The sequence below is a fragment of the Vanellus vanellus genome, assembly GCF_965231255.1.
Source record: "Vanellus vanellus genome assembly, chromosome: 12".
Lineage (NCBI taxonomy): Eukaryota > Metazoa > Chordata > Aves > Charadriiformes > Charadriidae > Vanellus > Vanellus vanellus.
The window spans coordinates 5,017,200-5,041,281 of NC_138917.1; the positions used below are offsets into that span (position 1 = coordinate 5,017,200).

The 24,082-nt window shown below is 41.0% G+C and overlaps 1 protein-coding gene across 1 annotated transcript; it reads left to right on the forward strand.

Annotated features, from left to right (window-relative positions):
• Positions 1-11,344: 11,344 nt before the first annotated feature.
• CLEC3A (C-type lectin domain family 3 member A) lies at positions 11,345-17,199 on the forward strand (the record flags this gene model as incomplete). Its single annotated transcript, XM_082489272.1, has 3 exons — positions 11,345-11,459; positions 13,618-13,698; positions 16,808-17,199. 3 exons carry the CDS (start codon positions 11,345-11,347, stop codon positions 17,197-17,199), a joined length of 588 nt encoding a protein of 195 aa, XP_082345398.1.
• Between the last annotated feature and the right edge of the window lie 6,883 nt (positions 17,200-24,082).

Below are 24,082 nucleotides of genomic sequence, written 5' to 3' on the forward strand. Positions count from 1 at the left end.
AGAGCCTGAACCAACACTGAATGTGGTCATTATAAGTATTTTCTACTATTTTCTTGATCATCTTCTCCACGCATATCTGAGTAATTGCCTCTGGTACGGCATCACAGGGAAAGGAACAATCTGGATCCCCAAACCCAGCCTTGTCCAACAAGCAGTGCCTGGATTCAGATGAGACTGCAGATCCCACCATTCTGACTCTTCCTCACCTCATGGGTGGAACTGGCTTCCTCCATCTGAGGATCAGATGGGAAACAGTGTTGCATCTGGGCTGTAAAAATGACTGCCACAATAAAGTCTGATTGCCAAGTGATGTTGGACCACTACATCAGTGGTGTGTTTATGCAGTGTGTCACTAGAGTAAGAGGCAGTACTGGGAGACTCAGCATAGGCAGGACTCAGCATAGCACAGGAGGTTTACAGAAGGAATTGTCTTTAAGGTCTCACCTGAATGATCAGGCTACAACTGCTCACTTAAATGTATTAGATGCCATTGGCTGTGCTGCGTGACACTGGCTCTAACCAATTCTCACAGTTCACATACTAAATGTTAGTCTCATTTCAATATTGTCTTTCTTGCAGCACATTCCCTGGCATTGTAGGTTAATTTAATAAAGCATACATAATATGATTCATATGAGATTTTTGATCTGTGTTTTGTTCAACATGTCAGCAATGTATAAAATTATTACATAGTGTTCTGCTTGCTGATCATCAAGCAAAACAAGATAATAAAAGGATAATTGTTGCAAGCTTCCTTCCTTATTCCCATTAGGACAGTAAATTCAAACTGGGTTCTCACAGGAGTTTTACCACTGGCTTTGATAGGGACAGCATCAAGATGATTGGTCCTCTAATTAAACCTAGTCATAGCTGCAGTATTAAAAATTCAGGGAGTAATATTTATTACCATGTCATAAATTTTTTGGTGGTGGAAAAAAAAACAGGATTCTTTTTTAGAATCTTTACTCAGTTCTCCATATTAAAATACACAATATGCATTGCCAAACTCGGTTATCTTTCTTGATGATGCAGTATTGTATTATACCGGTTTTATGGAACCACTGGAGCAAGTAAGTGATGTACAAAATGTAAAATCCTTGCACAGTTAATACAGCTGCTCCTCTGCATTTGCAGCTGTGCTGCTTCTGATGGTCCAGGGGACTCGTGGCCCTCCACTCGACCAAAGGCAGCGTGCAAAGGCCAGCCAAGCTCCTGCATCAAGTGCCAGGTTGTATAAGAAGCTTGGATACGTAAAGCAAGCACTTGTCTGACAGGTCCTGCATTGAGAGATGAATTTACTAGCCTTTCTTTAGAACAGCTGTTTTGTTTCCTGATCGCAATAGATCCCTTGCGAAAGGACTGCCTTGATAGAGACCATTCATTGCTTGCAACCTGGGGAGCATCTACATCAAGCAGCAGTGTGCAGAGCCAAGTTCCTCAAACTAATGAAGACCCAAGCTGTTAAGTCTATGTAGCCACATGTCGCCCTGTGCAAACCTGCCAGCTCATACCTGGAAGCAGACTTGCCATCTCAGCAGGCTGGACTAGCTCAGATCTAGTGCTGCACAGGTATTACTGGATCATTTGTACATGTCTAGCTTTGGTGACCTGGCACCACTTTTCCTGTGCAGGGGGAGATGGTCCCTGACTGTTTTGCCATTAATTATCAGAGAAGGAGCAAAGGCCGTTGGCCTTATGCAGGCAAAACTCTGTTGCCTTTAGTGAGAATTTAACTCACAGGAACTTCCTGTTCCCCATTTCTGTGGGCTGAGAGTCTTCCAGTAACGTGCAAGTCTGCTGCACAAGTGAGAGCACAGGGCTTGCTAATGCTGTAAAACAGCAGCTCTCTCCACTATTCGATTGCCCAGCGCGTGTGAGAGGGGAGGAACCGTGGCACACGGCTGCAACCTGAGCCTGCGCCTGCCAACACTGCAGTGCAGCTGTATACATCTGCCAGTGCTGCAAGAGAAGCACAGAGCAAGGTAAAGCATAAGACTTGGCGGGTCCATGTCAGCTGCAGACCTCCATGTCAGTGGGGAAGCTGGGCCTGCAGGGAGGGGTGTGAGAACTGCAAAGATTTGTCCCAAGGCGCTGAGAATGAACGTGGGCAGTGTATGTCAAATCCAAGCAAACCTAACCTGTTCATTCTCCCACTGCAATGAAGTGGTGTCAAACACATATGTTCCTAAGATTCAAAGATAGTTAGAAGATTAATCAGCCAATCAGTCAGTTGTCCACGTAACTTGTGAAATCATGTCACCTTTTTATATGAAGCGCATTTAACCTGGGAGGAGCTCATAGCATTATTTTAGGAAACAACGTTGACAAAGGCAGTACAAACGATCTCCCATTCCTTCTGAAACCCCAACTGTACAAACATATTTTATTTGATGGGTGTCTGTCTGCAACTGCTCTTCCTACAGTACTGAAGCATCTAGAAACTGTATAATCAGACTGAGCTTGATCCTCTATCGGGTAACACTGGTGTGAGGCCATACAACAAAATGGATTTACCCTGAGTATTGAGCAGACAGAGTAGAGCCTGGTATTTTCTCTTTTACTTTGATGGATAAGCAATATAAAACCAGAGCTCTCCTAAACATTCCTAGGGCACTTAAGACATCTGCTGGAAACAAGAATAAACTGCAGTAAGAATGTAGATGACAGAATGAATAATGAAATAATGACAAATTCTGTGAAGTTTACACTTACACAGTGTCTAAATCACTTGGCAAATGCCAGAATATTTTCCATTTGAAAGTACTATTTGAAAATATTTGAATAAATAGCCTATTTATTCCTGCTGTTCTAGTGGCCACCAAGGAATCAAATTTCAGTCTCAAAAAACTGAACGCAGTCTTTGAACTCCCTTCTTCCCTGATGCGTAAGGTCATGCAACAGACACACACGCACAATATGTAGCACCATGTGCTGAGAAAGAGCTCTGACACTAAGTACAGGCCCGGTTTCAGGCTTTGGATGGATGCGAGCATCAGCTGCCTTTGTAGTTGGATACAGGGCATCATACAAATCTCTCTTTCCCCCTTCACTTACAGATGTTGCTTACAAATGTCTTGCTTGCAAATAATAATGTGACCCCAAGTCCTTTTTAAAGAGCTTCCCAGGACATTGTATATTTTGCCAGGTTGTATGGCCCTGCCACTTGCACATCCTCAGCTGCTTAATCCCACACTATAAACCCCCAGCGCAGGTTCTCTAGTGGCTCCTGGCTCGTGGGGTCGCGGAGCAGGGAGAGGATGCGCACCAGGCTGGAAATACATAGGAGATAGGCAATGATCCCAGGAGTGTGACATGAGCTTCACAGACAGCCCAAGCAGTACACAGAGAGATACATGTCATAAAGCATCCCCCAACTCTACCAGAGGAATCTAATTTTTCAGGAAGAAAAGAAGATGAGAAGTGGGGATTTGTATCCTCCTTTTCATGACCAACAGCCACTTTTAGCCAGTTATAATGTTATAACGTGAATTCCTTCAGTTCTGAATCCCAAAGAATGCCATATCCAGACCCATAAGCCCTGCTTCTGAAATATTCCTAAACTGCAGATGAGCGCACCCTCTCAGGTATAACTGCAGCTACCTTCTTGTTGATCCCTTCAGCTTTTCATTAAAAACTCTGGGTTTCTCCCAAATATGTAGTGCAGGAGCTGGACCATCCCTCAATTTCTGAAACAAACTAATTCTCCTCATTAAATATTGCCATTATCTCAACCAGGGTCTGTCTGCATAGACAGTGCAGTGAGTGTGTTTTATATAGACATTACCAAACTAGCTTTATACTAGATAGCTTGAGTGCTATCAGCAAACAAGCTATAGAACATATCAGAAATGAAAGGTAAATATGTATTTTTCTAGTTTACACTGGAGGCCATGCTAGTCTGGCTACAGTACCCACCCAAGACAGGTACTAAGATTTCAAATCCTTAAAGACAGCAGCTAACAGGAAAGGCAGATGCTGTGCTGCTTCATCATGGTTCTTTCTGCCCAAGCTAGAATTCAGCAGGGAAAAGTAATCAAAAGTTCGAAAAAGCCCGCACAGATTTCTGTGTTGTAATCAGGAAAATTTTAGCGATAGCGTTTGAAATGACATCTAATACAGTAACAGCATATAACTCATCTGTGTATGATGAAAACAAAGCCTTAGGGGTAGGAGAGCTGAAGATGAGAGGGACTGTTATACTGTTGGCCTTTCGCAAGAGGGCAGCATTCCCAGAAGAGAACGTTATTTCTCAATAGACATAGTGGGCTGTTGAAGAAAATTGCACTGATACAGGTTATTTTTTCTTTTCCACCCTCAGCATCCAGTAGGTGATGTGTGATTTGCACTTTTATCTCATCATGGGGTCAGGGATGTGCATGGTGTGTGGTGGTACGGCTTGCTAGGCAGGAGTTTGCTAGGTCGGAGCTAGGCACTACCCCTAACTGCCCCTTTCCCAGCCTCCAGCAAGGAAGGGTCTCACTTTCCACTTCTCACTGCTTGAGTTCGCTTTCAGAGACAAGCAGACATCTCCTCAGCATTTACATTTAGCTGCTATTTTTCCTTCCTGACCAGACAGCTAAAAACTTCCTTTACATTCTAAAGAACCGTGTTTTACTTGGACCACATCACGTGTTTGCCAACCCCGGGGCCTGGTGCATGAGCTGATTATGCCTGTGCATGGGGGTAGCGCAGCTTCTGAGACACGGTAAAGCAGGGTCAGCTGCTTGCTGGTCCTGTGACAGCCCTGAACTGCAGAGCCGTGGTTTGGCTCCTTGCCCCAAACCAGGCTGGCAGCTGAAGCATCTCCTTGTCAGTGGGCAGCCACAGCGGCTGGGTGGGAGCAGCAGCACTGGGAGCGTCTCAGACCACCTCTGTAGAAGGGCCATGGCACAGGATTTAGGGGCCTCAAAGGTCATATGGCCATATGTGAGGTGGGAACTCGAGTTTCTGGGTTGGCAATGCAGAAGGCCTCAGCCCTTGAGCAGAACCTTCAAGTCCTCAGTGAAATGCAGCCACCAAAGGGACACATGATCACACTCCTGAGAAGGTCTAATTTTCCATCTGGTATAGGAAAATCCTACAAATAGCTACACAAGCCAAACCATAATCCTCACTCTGGCCAGCCCTACTGGCAGTACGCAAAGCTGCACTGTTGGTAACCTGCTATGAACCTGTGAATGTGCAATTCAGACTGTCTGGGGAGCTTCACAGTGCCTAAATCAGGGCTTTGTCCAAATCGTTTTGTCTGGCACATGTAAGGATGAGCAGAACCTATTAAGATCACGTTAATGTGAAGCTGGAAAGCCTCATATTAGGGAGACTGTGATGATAAAAAAAATATTTAAAAGAAGAAATTAAATGCTCAGGATGTTTTCAGATCATTTTCAGGAAGGAAAAAAGGCAGCACATGTTACAGGAGAAAAATTAGCACAACAGGTAATTTATGCTTACAAAAGAGAGAGAGACATTCTCACACACATCCTGAGGACTAAAGAAGATGAGCTGCTGCCAGTAATTCCCAACATGGAAACTTTGCCAAGGCTGCAGGAGCAGCATTTTAAAAGACCCCATTCAACTCTTGTGTTTGCACCTGGACTGAAATGAAACTGCTTTAAATTTCCTCCTGAAGTCCCTTATCTTTAGACATGACAGAGTCAGCTGATCTGTAAAAAAGGCTCTGTTTTGAGGAGGATTATGGTTTGCTCTCTTTGCACATTTCACATATAGCCATCAAAACATTTCTCTCTAAATAAATAGCTATTTCTTTGTGTCCTGGTTCCGGCAAGGATGGGGTTAATTTCCAAGGAGACGGCAGGGGAGGCACGTATTCCATACCACGTGACCCATGCCCCGCTATAAAAGGAGCTAGCCGGGGCGGGGGAGTCAGTCGCCGCTCGGGGGCGGGTTGCGGCGGTGCGGGTCCGGTCGGTGCGCTTTGCGGCGGTACTGTAATCGTGTTCTTGTATTCCTTTACCGGTGTTATTGTTTTTCTTTCTTTCTTTTTCCCTTTGTCTGTTCTGTTAAATTATAATATTTCAACCCACGAGTTTTGCCCTTTTCTGCTGATTTTTCCCACGGCTGTGGGAGTCGAGCGAGTGGCTGCGTGGTTCTCTGTTGCTGGCTGAGGCCAAACCACGACACTTTGGGGCCCTTCCTGCCTAAAGAAATAGACAATGACAGTCAGGAAAACACTCAACACCTACTTATTTTTTCAGCTAAAGGCCTGAAGAAGTAAAAAATGGTTTGGCAACTGTGCCATTCCTTTGAGATACCTGGACCCTGTAAGAAGGCAACGTTATCAGTGCAGAGCGGCATTGGATAGGTAACCAAAAAATAGAGTGCAATGGCTTTGCTAACATTGCTTCGTGTAGATTTGGTGAATCTCTTCTGAATTCTGAATCTCTTCTGACTTTGATAAGCAGTATTGTCTCAGCTTTACAACCTATGATCTATATTCACTGCCACTACAAAAGAATGAAAGGAGTACAGGTGAGGTAGTTTGGTCACATAGACAAGATAATGATATTTGCCTTAAATATGTGTGATAGATGTTAAGACAAGTCTTTCTGCTGCCTCTTGCAAATTGTTCACCTTCCTCTCTGCTTGCTAAGACCCAGCTGCGAGATGCTGTTGTGACAAAGACCCCAAATATGAGACACAAAAAGCACTTATTTTGGAAGCTCAAAGTACTGCCCTGATTCATCTTTTCAGTACACATTTATATCTCAAATGTCTTCATTTTTTGAAGCTTGTATTTACAGTATGAGAAGTGAAAAGCACCAGACCTGTAGGTAATAACAGCTAGGTTTGGAACTGAAAAATAGCACATCAAGAAGCCTACTTATTAATCAATCCCATTATCAGTGCTACAGGGACAAGCTGAGGCCTGCATTTGGGACAGCAGCATCACATATCTAAGGAAGACATGAATACCCTCATTTCAACACTCAGCGACCTTCAGTGCAGGTCACTGGTAGGCAGTCTGGTTTTGCAATAAACCCAGAACCTCCTTGAATTCTAACAGACAGCAGATCATTTGTAGCCAGAAAATTTCCTTTCAAAAGAGCAAATTAGCATAACAGGAAAAAAATGTTAAGCGATTGCAAAAACTCGAAATAGCATTAGTAAGTTTCACAGAACCTCACATACCATAAAGTCAGCCCTTCCCTTTTCTAAACACACAGTTTGTTTGTACAAATTTCCCCTAAATAACTCTGGTGTTTGGATGTCAGCCATAATCCTGCCTCATACCTGGTTGGACTGAGACTAAATCCTTAAGAAAGGCTTTGCAAGACTTTTCAAGGCCAAAGAAACCAAGCAGACAGTAATTTTCCAAGCACGACATAATCTGTGACTAGCAGAATTTGCAAAATTTGTTACATTTAATTGAAGTAAATGAAAATCAACCAGTGGATCCCATTTACCACCCAAGACAGTCATAAAAACTTATGCATGATAAACCTTTTACTAACCTTTGTGTTATCTACTTTTGTTGGCTATACTGGCTCTTTGGATTGCCCCACTTGAAATTCTTTAGCCTGGCAACAGCTATGATCAGTTTTCATTTTCTCTTTATACCCTGAGTAGAAGGGGCAAATAGTTACCCATACCCAAGCTTTTTTCCCAGATCTTATGCTGAGCTGAATTTTCCACAACTGAAATGCTGCAAAAAAAAAAGAAGTTTGCTGTGATTTCAGTAGCAGATACAGCCCATCAGTTTCCCATTTGGTCAAACATAATACAATTAGCTCTGAAGCATGGAGGGGACTGTAGATCTCAGTAGAACATAGCCAGTCTACTAGCAACATGTGAGCAGTTCACTTTTCAACAGACTGAAGCATTAATTTTCTTTAAAGATATTTTTTACAAGTAGTGTTTTATTTGTAGCTCTACTACCTCAGGACATAAGTAAAGGACTTGATCTCCCTACATAGGATCTCACTCCACACAGCAGGAAATGGGTTCTGCAGCCAGACCTATTTCAGGATCTCAGCCCAGCATCCAGTCCTCATCTCACACCGACTTCTCCTACTCTGTGCCCAATTGCATGTTCTTTCCACAAACCCAGTGGTGGCTGAGAATGGAGAGGAAAAAACAACTGTATGAAGAGGTTTTCTGAGCCAGTCTACAGGAGCATATAAAGGTAGAACTGTCTCCAAGGGGAACAGACTTTTCACCTTGAAGAGCCTCTGTGGAGAAACCGAAATAAACCTTTTACCAAAGGATGCTTATGCCCTGAATAGTTCGGTTGTCTGAAAGCAAACAGAATGAGGTGGGGAGACAGGAGCCATGAAACCAGGTGCCTGCGCAGTACAGCAGGTATGGCTTTTTCAAGACTTTTCTTATCAAACAAAGCACTTCAAGAGGGCTTTGAAGTGAACTAAGCACTTCAAGAGAAACTACAATTTTGTCTGTATGCAGAAGTTCTACTATACTGATGTAAATAAAAAAGTGCAACCCCATCGTAGTCTGGATGCACTATAAAGGTATGAAGCTATTTATACTTGTATAGCACATTCTGATATGGAAAGAGGAATCATTTGCCTAAGGAAAAATTTCACCTATATATAGGTGTATAGGGCTGAATTATATTATGATAACTATGCTAGTAAAAGAAAAAATACAACTCTAAATGACACTGTAATGCTGGTTTCAAGACCATACACAGACCCAGTACTCAATTCAGTGAGGCTGTAAGCCTCCTATGTGCTTCCATTTCCTGCTTCCTCACAGCAGCACTGGGACTTACCGTGTTCTCCGCAACATATTTTGACTTTTCTCTGACTCTGCTGCCCACACACTGTATACAAGAAGTTAAACTTGCTTCCTCAGTTGCTATAGATTAGTCATAAGCGTGAAACCTGTTTCTCAGGTACTCTAGAAAAATTCTAGACAAACAAGCCCCTATACCCTTGTGGTGTCTCAGCAGCTGCAAGGATAGCCTTGTGATTCACGTTTCAGGAGCAAAGTCCAGCTAAGCTCCTTGCAAACTGGTAAAATGCTCAAAGAGACTACTGAATGAGGGGGATGAAGCTTTCAAAATAGAGTTTCAGTCTGTTCTTTAAAGGACATAACATGGCATCCTCAAAAAAGGAGAGGTTTTTACTCAGGCTCTTGGCCAAGAACTCTCAGAATACCAAATCTGTGTTTTCTTTATACCTACATTTCTAGCGAGTTGTGTGCTTGCCTCAGTAGAGTACAAATCTTTTTCTGTCAGACTCATTTCACAGAAAGAAAAGAAAGCCTGTGTTAGAAAACTCAAGTTCCTAGGAGCAGGAACAAATACATTCTGGTACTGAGTCCTTAAACACGCACACTAAAATGCTTACTGACCCCAGCTGCTGGTCCTGCCTCTCTCAGAGCCTGTGGGACAGCTAAGCTCCACGTGAAACAGCTCCAGAGCTCCCTTAAGGCTCCCTTACTGAGGTAACCCAAAATTAGCACTAGTTTAATATGTCAGGCTACAAGCTGCAGTGGGTCAGGATCAGCTTCATGTGCAATTCCACAACTTCTGAGAAGGGACCAAGTGAAAAACTAACTGGAGGCAGTTATTGATTTAGCTGTCTGCCCTTAATTAACTTATATTGATGCCCCAATATTACTGGCATAAAACATGGATCAACCCCGAACTTAGGGTTAGTTCTAAATGACAGATTAAATCTGGAACGAGACCCTTGCATAGCTCCTAGTTTTCCTCTCTGACAGCTCGCATTTCAGTTTCTGGTGTGCTAGTTGGAATGACAGCCTTTTCCACATTTAACTGTGTACTGAAATGTGCAGCTGTGTGAGTGATTTGTTGGGCAGTCCTGGGTGTGTGCGACCCTGTAATAACCATCTCTGGTGTGCTATGCTCCAAAATACCACTGAGGACTTCGCATTGTTGACCCAGAGGTTCCCCTGCACAATGTAACATACTTCAATGTTTTGACGCAGGACCACTGAAACTAAGTTTTATCATATCAGAATGCATTTATGAAAAGTTTATTAACTAATCATTACTAGGTATAGATTAGTAGAATACAGCTAGTTGTTTAAAGGTATCCAAAACAGATGGTCTAGGTGGGTTTCACATTATAAGCACTGAAGTGCTTTTAGGCTGTATGTGGGGGTTGGAAGAAGTCAGTATGCATTCATATAGTATAACAGCACGTACCTAAATCTTAGCTTTCATTTAATAAAGTAAGAAGTCTCTTGCTGTTACAGTTCTGAAAAAAATCTGGCAATGTGAGCAGAATGTAACCAAGGCAGAGATGGCAAAGAAATGTCTGGAACAGCAGCTCTGAGGGGCGTGAACTGTGTCCCATCACACAATGATGACTTCAGTGTCAACATTTTAAACAAACCCTCTCTTACTGGGGGGTGAAGGGAAGAGTGTGATGGATGGGCACATTATGGTGACAATTTCATTCGTCCACCAAAATCAGTGAGAGGTTCTGCTACTTATAGCAATCCCAATTAAAAGGCAGCCCCACAAAACTCAACAGAGCCCAAAGGCGAATGAATGAAAGAGATCCAAATGCAGAGAGCTCTCCAGAGTTCAGAGGGATACTGTCCTGCTTCGAGCATCTTGTGCTTTACTGAGAGCACCACCTCTTCCTCTGATCGTATAGTCAGGACTTGTGAGCCTTTGGAAGAGTATCACTATCTTTCGTTCCCCTGACTAGATCCTGCTGATAGCACATACTGCTCTTAATCAGAAATGCAGTCATATCTATTAGGGATTTATTAACTCTTCATAAATTAATAAATGCACTCCTCACATTATATGATCTTAGTATATATATTACGTGTGTGTGTGTAGCTGCAATGTCTGCATTTACTCAGGAGTGAGAAATTCTTTTTTTGTTTCAATGTAAGATCATAACCATTGTCATGACTTAGCCAGCTTGGGTCAGAGCTGTGCTTGGTAAGCCTGTTATATTTGTAGAAATCTTTTGGCTACCCCTCCTTGAGGCTGGCATTGCATAAAGTGTTTTTGAGCATCCATCTGCTTTTCTGTACATTTTGGCTTCGAATTTAAAACAGGAGATACGCTGCTCATTAGTGGTAATCAGTGCACTGTTCAGCGCTGGTATAGCCTCTGTAAAAACAACCTGTCCCAGCTGAACTCAAAATGGAAATAGGAATTTCAGATGAGATGTGAGAACAAGGGGGTGCCTTATGCTACAGCCAGCTTAAGTATTAAACACATTTCGTAAGCAAGGAGTACAGCCAACTCTATCACTACATTTTTATAAAACTGACCTCAGTCAGTCCCTACTGAGATGTCTCTATGTGACTTGCTCTCAGAACTGCTGAAGAAGAGAATATCTTGAAGCTTCTTGTTAAGTTCTTTAGAAGAGACATGGCACAAACTGGACTTACGATTTTTCTACTCATAAGCATACTACTGTTGGACCAGACCATCACCCAGGCTTCCAAATTCAAAGCCAGGAAGCACAGCAAACGTCGAGTGAAAGGTACTGGGTTTTAACTGGGAGGAGGGATAGAAGCTTATAGACTATGCAAGTTTATTATGTACTTAAATAACATTGCGTAAACCAGAAACTAACATTATACAAATGCTTATTAACAAAGGAGAGTTGAATCTATATTATATTTGTCTAAAATATTTTTATGTGAGTTAGCAAAGCTAAAAATAAGGTGGCAGAATGAGTTATGGAAATAGAGTTGTATAACAATTGTAAGTATATTGCCCTGTTATGCCTATTCATCTCTGTCAACGTCATTTAGGACTCGGAGGTACAGCTGGGAGAGGACTCTGGCTGACCATTCTTAGTTATGTAGTTATATTGACTAAGATAAGAAGAATGGAAATTCATGCACATATGGTGGAAAAGAGCAGAATAAAATATTCAGTCTCCAGGGGTTATTGTTCAGATTTTTGTACCCTTTCCTAATTTTAACAGAATGTCTAATATTTGTGGAATATTACTTCACCTGTGTGACAAGTACTATGAAATGGCAAGTCAAACTAATGAAAAATAATTAGCAAAAAAAGATAAAGCATAAATTCCCAGAGCAAAGCTTACAGAGCAAATAAAAAAACGCTGAATGTTGTTTGGAAATGTCTGTGTATTTAATGTAAATATTTATTTCTAATAAAAGAGGGTATGATGGAGGTTACACTAATGGCAAATATTTAAACTCCTAGTCAATTAAAAAACCACAGCTTTGATAAAACCATTGTACAGAATGATTACACTGCTCTGGCACTATACAGTTATATAGACTTCCCTCTCCTTTAGAAACTCTATAGTTTTTAGCTTAATGTCCTAAGGACAGGCTGCTTATACATTTGTTTTGCCAGCACATTTGTCTGTCAACCTTCCACTACTTTTGAACTTGAAACAATTTGGCAGAAGAATGGAGCTCCTGAGGATAAGTTACCGATATTTTATGAAATTTTGTGAATGAAGGTGGGAAAAGAAGAAAAAAAAAATAAAAGGAAGAAGAGATCTGCATTAGTGTCTCACTATGAAAAGACTGTACCAGGAGCTCAGCTTGTTCTGCTTTTTGACTCTTTTGAAGCAGACAGGGGATATGGAGGGCCTACTGCGAACTGGGAATTACAGGGAGGAGCATGGATTGGGAAACTGGGAGTCCTGCCTTGGGGAACCAGGGAGTCATGAAGGACAGCTGGGGTTATCCCCACTGGCAGTAGGGAATATGGAGAAGAGATGAGCTTTCTGGGGTGCAGCTGGAGGATTAGGTGATGTAACAGAGATCTGCAGGAACTGTGGTTTTGTTAGTTCTACTACATGTGAAAGACCTTATTTATTCCTCATGTTCATTACTGTGGCTTCTGTAAGGTCTGGTTACTGCTGCAATCAAATCGTCATCTTGTGCAATGGAAACACGCCTGCTAGTTGTTTGATGGTGGTAGAATATTATAATGATTAAGAAAGAAGAATGGAAAAGAGGACATAAAAATGGAGTTATGTGCAAATTAGCTTATTTTCTTGTCCCACCATCTTCTTGGTGCTTTTGTAAGAGCTACAAAATGGTGATCCAGACTGAATTCGTGTGACTCAAGTTACCAGGCCCTCTCTGGACTGACGGAGAGAGGAAGGCTCCTCCTGGGGAGAAGAAACTGCAGTTCAGCAAGCTTGTTTGCGCACATTCAGACTGTGAAGTTGGATTATATTAGTTCTTCCTCATTGTGTTAAAACAATTGTTGCGTGAAACTTTCATGCTCACAGAAATAACATTTCTTTGAATAAACACAACTTGTGTCCTGCTATTATTTATATATCATATTTATACACCATGGTGTGCAGGTTCAAAAGTAAATAGGCAAATTTTGCTGTAAATTAGACAGCGACACACTAAATAACGATTAGCTGCAGCAATCCATGGTTTTCAAACAGTTACTAGGATACAGTCCAACTGAAAATTAAATTTAAACTATGAGGCCGAGAGGTAAAGGTGGGTTCCTCCTGGTTTCTTTATAGGAGCCCTACAGGAATCATTAAGGAAAAATCTTTAAAAGAAATTAAAACATCTCTCGGCAATGCAGAAACCCATGCTATTTTGGAACAGCTTTTAACATATAAATTTTTAGATTTTTTTTGTGTATGCGTATCTGTTAATTTCTCTGTATTTCTTTTATTTAAGAAAAAGATGACCTAAAGACCCAGATTGACAAATTGTGGCGAGAAGTAAATGCTCTGAAAGAAATGCAAGCACTTCAGACAGGTAAAGCAGCTTACACTGGTCAATGGCTTCGAAAAGTTATCATGGCCTTTCCTCTCTCCTTCTCATCCAGTCCTTCTCTTTAATGGGGATTTGTGACTGAGAAATACAACTCCTTAAACGCATGGTATTCTATAGCTGTAATGGTGAGACAAATGTTGAAGGAAGCATTCAAAAAAAATCTGAAGTCTGAACTAATGGCGCACAAGTGATGATTCTTCACTAAGAGCAAGAATTAATCCGGAGCAAGAACTGCTTTTGTCTTTGCTGCGCACAACCCCAAGCTGTGATTTTAGGTATAATCAGACAAAGGCAACAATAACGGTTGCTGGGTTTGAGAGTTTAGATGGTCAATGTGTTAGGTCCCCAGCTTTGATATGAACATGGGCTAATTACCAAGGCAAAAATATTCATGGAAAAGGCTGAGAATGCCCCCCAAAAGAAGCTCAAAGGACTGAACCTTTTTAAAGTGTGCAATTTGAAACATTGAAATCTGAATGTTGCCATAAAACTTCAAAGTAATACCCACTGTGAGTTCAGAAATATCCTGTATCAATGTGTAAAGTCCTTTAAGTATTTAAACAGCCAGATGGAAATTTCCAAACGAAATAAGAAGGGTAAATACACAGGCACCTATTAGACAGTTGTGCTTTTTCACAGCTGTTGACACAAAACTTGGCATTTAAACATGTACAAGAGGACACTACTGAGGAAATGACATCATTCACATGAAACAGAACATATTTTCGTTAGAGATGGTAATATCTGGGTTGTCCTGGTTTATGTCTTGGGTTACATAGAGCTTTTTGAGCTTTACAAAATATTTTTATTTTAGATTTCTTATAAGAAGACTTCAGAAGTTTCTTAAAAGAGGGAGCCTGTGCTAGACAAGAAACTCTTGTTTAAAAGTAATTCTTGTATTGCTTCCAGAAGGAGCTTGAGAGTAAGCATGCAGTGGCTTAGAAATGAAACCAGAGCCAGGAGATTTTCTATCCTCAAATCTTATTTTGAGCTATATTCTAAATTCAGAACCCACACTCTTCAACTGGATTCCAAATTTGGCAAAAAGAAATCTATCACCCCTCTAGCTCTGACTGCATTTGTTAATGGCTTTATGATACTTGAAAAAGGAGTTGCTTTTTTAGCTTATGGACATTTCCAAGACACACCTTACAATCTGATTTCTTCTTTTGCTTGAATTTCCCAGGTCTCCTTTCTACTTACTGAGAAATGTTGCCACATGCCATTTAGCAGCACATACTTTCTCCCTAAGGAGACCCAGTCTCCATCATTACTGCAGCATTGTTGAAGTAGATAAGGTCTCTCAGATCTTTCCCGTGAATATAAATTTGTTAAAGAATTCAACATTTAGCAAATATGTTCATTATGTTTCGTTGGCCATAAGCAGTTGGAAAGTATAAAATCTGAAGGATAAGACCTAATATAAAATTATGATCCTGAAAATGCAGCTACGGAATGCAATTAATACTACAACTGGAAATACTAAAAAACTGAGACATATAGGATATGGGCCAAAGTGGATTTACATATCCTGTTGATCAGATACATAGTTATGTTTTTACCAGAACAGATGACAGGAATTAGAAACAGATTACAGAAAACATCAGGACAGAAGATGTTCATATTGTTTCACAACATTTCTAATATAAGTACAAGATGAGTTTAAGAAATAAATGAAATAATCTGGAAGTAGGCACATGCAGGATGCTAAAAATAAGTGTTACAGGAGTTTATTCAAGACCTTTGCTACCTTCCTCAGCTCAGGAGGAACACTCCTTCAAGGGGGGGTCTCTTCTCGTAAGTAATTTTCTTGGGAGAATCAGTTTTTCACGTATCTGCATTAGGAGAGTTGGAAAGCAAAGTTTAAGGATTCACTGCTGCAAGCCTGCCTACACAGACCCTGGGCTGGAGGAACTCTGACAGCAGTTCTCCAAGGCAATTCCAGTCACAGAGCATGTGCCAAATTAATATTCTGGTACATTTGGACTTTACATCAAGACTTCCCTGATACGTTCCAGTAGAACTAAAAGCAAACAGATTTATAAATGCATGTGTTCAGATTATTTGGTTAAGATTGTCATGCAAGCACAGTAATAAGCGTGCACTTTTAAAAAGTGTTTATAGATTTAAGTCACTTTACCTCATTTGAATTCAGTTTTTGAAGGGATAGACTTTGCTGGAAAGACCAGAAATTAAGAACTAAAGAGGCCAATGCGTACTCTTCTGCAAGTGGAAATATATTTTTATCGATCATCCAGAGAGAAATTTGCATTATGAATTTCAAATCAATATTTTTCTGGTGAGCAGGACACATTTAAAATAGCACTTTTCTGTCCTGCCTTTGTTTGCCAGGAACTAAGCTTAGTTGATGCATAAAACTTTCCTTTTCTTTGGCACTTAAATATCTTTACTATAAAGCCAAATACAGATTTCCTGATGACCAACTCACATCTACCAACAATACAAACATCCATACCTCATCCATTCCATCGCTTTTAAGACTGATGAAGTAAGGTAAAAATGTGTGAAAGAAGGACTATATGCAAAAAGAAGACATAAAATACACTGTCATCAGGCCTGGGTTATATTTTAGCATTCTGAAACAGCAAAATAAAAAAATTCTTGAGAGAATCATATTGCTGGAGGGAATCCAGGGCTCAAGATCATGCCTGAGGTCTATCAGCATAAACACAGGAAAGATTCTCCAAAGCACTTTATGGTGTTAAGATCACAGCTATGCCTGTCCTTCCTCTTAAGTGCCTCTTCTCTGAAGCAGCTGTAAGAGCATGCTCTGCTTTTGGCCATCCCTTGTAGTGCAAGGCGTTTTGCAGAGTGCCTGTGAGCAGTCTGTTCAGACTTGCCAAAAGCACGCTAACATGCTGGCTGCATACAAAGTCTTACGTGAACAGGAGGAATAGCAGGGAAGTCTGATCTTACACTAATTTCAGGCCCTACTGTGGAGACCCTTTCACTTGCTGAGGGACTTGTCTGCTTAATTCCCAACATATATTTAGAAATTTATCATTTTAGGAAACATTTAAAGCTACAGCCCAAGCTTTTACTAAACATGCAAACCAATGTCTATTCACAGTCTGTCTTCGTGGGACAAAGGCCCATAAGAAGTGCTACCTCATATCAGAAGGCACCAAACATTTTCATGAAGCCAATGAAGACTGCATAGCCAAGGGAGGGACACTGGCTATCCCAAGGAATAACGATGAAACAAACGTTCTTCGAGATTATGGCAAGAAAAGTATGCCTAGGGTGTCTGAGTTTTGGTTGGGTGTCAATGACATGATAAATGAAGGGAAATTTGTTGATGTCAATGGCATGGCTCTACAGTACTTCAATTGGGATCGTGCTCAACCAAATGGGGGGAAGCGTGAAAACTGTGTCTTTTTTTCTCAGTCATCACAAGGCAAGTGGGTGGATGAAGTCTGCCGTACTGCCAAAAGATATATTTGTGAATTTCTGATCCCATAATTACATACACAAATGATCACGACCATGTTTTGGGTTATTAACATGCAGTTTTACTTGTTAGGAACCCCTCCCACTTGGACAGTGGCAAGTTAAAAATATCCATCTCCTGCATTGTATTCTTTCCTGAAAGAGAAGTCTTCTCTATTAATTTATTTTCTATTGAGATGCTAAAAATGTTGTTTAGTGAGTGCTCTCGTTATGAACAGGAATATATATTAGGTATTGACCTACATTGTATCATATTTTGGCATATTATTTCAGCCTGATGTTCGGGTTGCTGGAATTCACCTCCTATCCCTGTACTTTGTATCTCCATGGTAGGATAGTATTTACTTAGAACTCTAGTGAATTTATTGAAAATTTACAAAAGATTGCTGTATGGTGACATGTGCCAATATAAGGTGTAGGGATCCTTTCAGTTCCAAGGCTTAAGAGGGACTTCGGGATTATATGAGCTCCTGTGAAAATGACCATCATCATAGAGTTTAATAGGACGGATCTGTGACTAAAAGTTTTACCTATGGGTTAAGAAAGACAAATGAAATAGAAAAATCTGATGTTAATTTTTAAACTACATGGAGTTAAAAGTGATACACTGCTAGAACATGAAGGTATTAGCCATTCTAAAACATCAGTTAGTCTAAACATGTTTGCTTCTAAAGGTATCAATTATGGTTAAATATTGGATATCATTTGGAACATTTCCATAGAAGAAATGAACCTGGGACTAGATCATACCTCTACTATGTAAAGCCTTAATAAGATGTGCAAAAGCCTTCTCTCCTGCAGGATCAGAAAGAGGCTTGAAAGCACAAGTAGAGAGAAAGGATCCCCTTTCTGGGCACAACATCACCGCTCATTCACCCCTCTCCACATGGCAGGCAGAACGCCTGATTGGCACAAAGGTGTGGGGCCAAACTGCAGCTCATTTGGCCACGTGCAAGTTTTTCCAATTTAACACCTGACATTTGAAAATGAAGTAAAATGCGCTGCTTATTTTTTGCTGTTCTTAACCTCACAATAGCGATTTGCCTTCATGTTATAAATGGCAGTTTCTCTCTTGTGTAAAGGAATTTCATTTAAATATATTGCTACTTGAAGGCTAATTCCTACTTTTTATCTTTTAGTTGTGCAAGATTTTCTTAAATTATACAATAAATTTGCAATTATTGGTATTTAGTTGTAGTAGTATTTTTGACAGCTTATGCACACATATGAAGGCCATTCTTTCCTAGAATTTTCTTGAGGATTCAAAAGGGGTACCATCTTTGGGCAAATTATACTATAATTTTTCTTTATTAGTGTTCCTACGTGCCACAGGACAAAATTTGGATCCCTGCTTGCCTAAGTGCTGTATAAGATGCAACTGTAAACAGGAAAAACGATGGAAGAAAACTCAGGTGGATAAAGTTGGAGTAGGAGATGGTAGGAGGATAAAAAACTCCTCCAGAAATGCCTGCAATGGGAGCAAGATAGAAGACGAAGTAGAAACACAGCAGGGAGACAAACTTTGTCCTGTGAAATTACCCTCCACTATCTTTCCTCTCAATGACCGAATGTGCGTGTGAAGTGAGCTCAGAGTGAGGATGAGTATTTGCTGCCTGGTGGGCATGCTCTGACCTGCTGGTGCACCAGTTCTTGTCCCCAGACCTTCGCTCCCTACCTTTCCTCTTCCCTGATAAACCTTGCCCATCTTTTGCATGCAAGCAGATTAGGCTCCCTTCTCTACACCAGTCTCCTTCAACTAGTTTCTGAAATCCTCTGAGGTCTCCCAGTGACGTTTGCCCTTCAAATTCCAACTCTGGTTTCCTCATCTCCGCAAAAGTCACACAAAACTGTGCCCCAGGGACCCCTGCTCCCCAGTACATGCATGTACAGCTGGCAAAAGGGGTGTAAGAGCTGGAGTTTCGCATGCAGCCGGGGTATTCTGCTCTGCAGATGGGTGCTGTGTCATGGAGTGGGCAGTCACTTGGTGATTTCCCATTTGCACAATGGATAGTCATCACGGTTCAGTTGGGAATTGCTTGGGTGACTGGGAATTCTACAGGATACACGACAGCAACTTTTATGCACATTACTGCAAAACCAACAGAAAAAGCTCCAACACTCACACCTAGTGGTACAACAGGAGAATGCAGAATTTACAATTAAATGCGATTACCATAACAAATACTGCTTCTAGTTACTTGCTAAAGGAAAAAGGTCCAATGTAACGTGTCCAAACATCTACTAGCATCTTTGCAAGAAAATAGAAAATACATTTTTTTAAAGACTTTACAATCGTTTTCAAAAGTGCTTAACATTCAGCTGCTAAACCTACATTCTTTTTATTTTTTATTACAAATATAAAATTTTTATTTTAGGCAGATTTTTTTTTTAATCAAACTGTTTCATGGACTCTATCTTGACAGACCAAGCAGTCATTGTGATAAAAACCTCAGGAATGGTGCCCTGAATATATGACATGACAACATAAAAAAAACCTAAACCCACTCCTTGCATTGCAGCATTGCAACAGGTTAAACAGTATGTGATTTTTCTCTCCACTTATTTCATACTTACATTTGTCCTCCCACCTTGCATCTGACGGGCCCAAGGATTTCCCTCCTCCTTTGTCTCACCCCAAGGGAGTTCTCATTCTTCCACCTTCCTGCTCTAAAGGAACACAAAGCTGGCTGTGGACACCTAAGCGAGCGAGTTCTCTCCCCAGGCTTTATGACTCGATAGCAGGAGATGTTCACAGTCAAGTTACCACATAGGGTGGCACAGGGTTAGGTCAACATTCTCTGCTCTGTTCCTAGCCAACTCATCTCTTATTAGAGCAAGACGTTATCCCTTGCTGCGTTCACATCTCTTTGTTTCTGCCTTGCTATGTGTTTTAGCAGTAATTTGTTTCTAGCATAAGAGCTGGTAGTTACAAGAGGTTGTCAGAAGGAGAAACTCTTTCATCCTGTTCATTACACATGATATACAACCCTTATCATTTGATCTGGCTTCAGTTGTGCTACATCTCACAGGATTTTCAACAACTCGGCTTCATTCCTTCCTCTCTCCTATTGACCGCCTCAGCCCTGCCTGTGTATATTACACCAGGCTGACCTTCATCCTAATGAGCCTGCTGACACTGCCTGTCAGCAAGGGGAGACTGTGAGATGGGAGAAAGGTTGCCAGCACCAACGTCCAGCCAAGCGCTTCGCTGTACTACAGTTACCTTCCTTGATCTGCTCCTGAAGGGAAAGTTCTGATATTAGGTGTGAGGTGTTCAGGAGCATCTCCCAAGCTTTTCAAACTGCACAACAGAGCCCAAGGCTTGCTGATTCGCCCCTAACCTTCATTAGAGAGCTTAGTGTGGAGTGTAAAGCTCAAAGTAGCACAGTTTGGAGTGGAAGGGAGTCACAGTTCAAAGCCAAGCCCAGAGCTGGCCTTACATTCTTGTGTGTAAGCACAGTACTTTTATTTACTGTTATTTTCACCTTTTTGACCTTTCTCTCTTGACTTGACTCTTGACTCTCTTTCCATTTATTTCTCTCCATATGTTCTTTTCCGTAGTCTTCATGCATACACATTAACCCCCTGGGAAGGAAAATTTTCTAGGAGCGTAGAAGTTTGCTTCTGTAACCAGGTCTATAATTGAAAGGACTTTAAAGATCTATTCTTGAGTACTCACCCTAGTACCAGTGCAAAAGTCAACCTTGTTAAACTCCTTCCATCCATCAGCAACATCCTAGTACTTGTGGGACACTCAGTGTTTCTGAGGCACTGGTCTTGTCCCAGTAAGCTCAGACCGGTTATGAGGTTATCTGTTGCTATGTCACAGGGGATTTTTCTGAATCACACACTCCAAGTGCCTAAATCTGGGTAATTACTGAAGGACAGTAATTGTATCTGTGAACAACATGAAACAACCTCAGAGAGCCTTACCTAGCAATGAGCTAGAGGGATTCCTCTGCAGGAGCAAAGAGCCTCAGCTGGAACCTCTGTTCATAGTTAAGCTCAGCCCAAGCTTGTTAGCATAGATCAAGCACCCATCCCCACTAGAATGCTTGGGTTGCAGTGAAAAGTTCTCAGCTGTGCTTGACGCACAGGTTATCTGATGGATTAACGCGTGCTGTGGATTTCAGCAACAGAAGCTTTAAAAATGGAAAAATGTCAAATATTTACTAACTAAAACTAACTGGAAATCCACTAAAATGTTGGGAAATGGTTTCAAATTTCAGCTCTCTTGGTCTTAATCTCCAATTTAAGATTTCTGGGATTAAGACAGCTTTACAGACCACAGATATGGCTGTGCTATCAGTAAAGGTGTGTTCCTTCCACTGTAGGGATGTTAATAAAAGGAGAAAGTTCTCTTGTACCGGACTCCAAGATAGGGGTTTGGAGGATGTAATCCCAGATAAAATTTCTGCATCCCAGCTGGAAGCATCTTTCTGTGCTCAGCAGACCAGCCATACGTGAGCTCAAAGCCTTCAGTTGGAGCTGGATTAGCCCACTGGGAGCAGGAGGCTACTGAGCACAGAACACAGATAGGGGTGACATGCATAGCCACCACCTATAAACAAAAAGCCTGTTTACTTACATCACAGGCATGTAATTCCTGTCTTGCAACCTCTCTGAGGAGAAACATGCTATGCAGAACAAAAGTACTGTACTATAGGGGTTTTGCTGTACCTCATTTGAACTACATGAGAATTTTCCTGTTATTACAAGTCTTGTCCCTCCACCTTTGGAAAGAAGCAAACAATCTGCTTCAAGGACTCTCAAGTCCTCTTACTGATCACTATGAACACATAAAAAAGGAGTATCTGCCATGAATCAGACCAGCCTTACTGGTGACCCAGTAACTTGCAGAGAGGCTGTCAAAGATCACATTTTAAAATAAAAATGCGATGCACAATCTTAGATTGTTTATATTTGTCCTAACAGCTGGATGACTGCTTACAAACTGAAGCAGAATTTGGCCCACGTAGGCTTAGCTAAAACTCTAACAATGCCAGCACTATTTTCTAGGGGAAAAAAAAGTAAGGCTTTACTATGCACACTTTCTTCTTTAAAGGAACTCTACTTCTTTTTCTGTTTATTTCTTCCCCACTGTGGCCTGCAATTACTCCTCAAAGTTTCCTTCTTTATTGATTTTCTATTTACTATATAGGAGTTTTTTTATAGACTTTCTCCTACAAAGCCTCCATAGCTTCTCTTTTCTTGTTAAATTCCATCTTATGGATCACTTTAGAGAAGGATAAAAGCAGTACTAGATCTTGGAAACTAAATAATGGGTACCTCAGAAACCGTTTATTACACTGATAAATATAACACCAATCTCACTTAGTGTTGTCTAAACAAAAGATAACTTCCCTGGAGTGCTGGTCTTGATATAGCATTCCTCCCCTCAGCCAGGTTTTAGGCAGGAGCGGATGGCTTGAGAGAATTTAAAGGCATCTTTGCTCTCTCAGGTTTGCAGCTGTCTGTAGACGCAGGGAAACAGAGGGACACAGTATTGCACTATGCCAGACAGCCTCTTCTCCTCAGCAGCACTGGAGATGAGGGTACAGATGGCCAAACTCCCACTTGCTAGGGAGGAATAGCCCAGAGGCTGGGGTGCACACAGAGCATTGCTTCTGCCTCTTTGCACTGACTATGCAGAAAAGGAAAATTTATAGTACAGGTCTTTGAATGTAAATAATCTAGTTTGAGCCACCTTGTCACACCTGGAGTTTCTATTGAGAAAATCACCCTATGACATTCACAGTATTACTTTGGCTCATACTTGCAGTCAACTAAGTAGAAAAATTTGAAAATTTTTTTGGTAAAGAATAAAGCCTGTTACTGATATAAATGGTCAGGAGCCTGCAGATGGCACATTTAATTGGACAGGCTGCCGATAAGATAGATATATTCAGACCTAAATCATGGTAACATGATACAAGTACTAAAGCACCATGATTTATTCTTCTATGCTTATGCAGAAGCAATGTGAAAAATTCCACAAACATAGATCCCTTCTGTCAGGATAGCCAAAGATGAATATAGGTGTACTTAAAAGAAAAGCAGCAGAGCAGCAGAGACAAGCCTCTAAAGGTTTAGCTCTTGAAGTAAACGATGTACTTTTAAATGAGCTGTCTTTTCTCTGTGCTGTATCACGGCTATAAGAGCTGCTAGTAATTAATAAACCCTTTGAAATTAAAGCCATATCTCTCTCTTCAATTTAACCAAATATAATGAAAAATAGCTTTTCCAGGGATACTCAACCTCCTCAGTAGCACAGTGGCACTTCTCTTTGTTCTACTAAAGTAATACATTATTTTCCCATGTAATGGTAATCATTTTGTAAAAATAAAGTGTACATCCTTAGGGAAAATGGAGCAGAAACCTCCTAATTTTGCATTATTAGGGCATGAGCCAAAGTTCTTTAAAATGAATGGAAAGACTCCTGTTGAAATCAAGGGAATTTCAACCAGTTTATCCCAAACTCTTAGTACACAAATGTTGAAGTACAATCTGCTTTAAGCCAAGCATTCTCAAGTGCTCCTGCAGAAAATGGCTGTTCAAAAGATGGTGTTGCCAGGTCCTTTTGCTTTTTCAGGAAATTCAACAGTAAATGAAAAGACTGATTCCTCCTTCAATAGCAGTGAATTTTTCCTTCCAATGAAGGAAACAGAAGCCGAACTAGGTCCTAATGGTGCTTGCTTTGAAGATGTATTCACTAGTGAATACGCAGTCCATTCAGGGTGCAAAGGCCTGATCTGCAAACTATTGGAGGGAAAGGACTGTTTTTCAATTTACTTCAACAGACTTTGAGTCAAAACAGGAATTTGTCATTCCTCTTCTAGTTTTACTGGCTGTCACCCTGGTTTCATTTCTGGAGGTGTTTTAACTAGTAAATGCA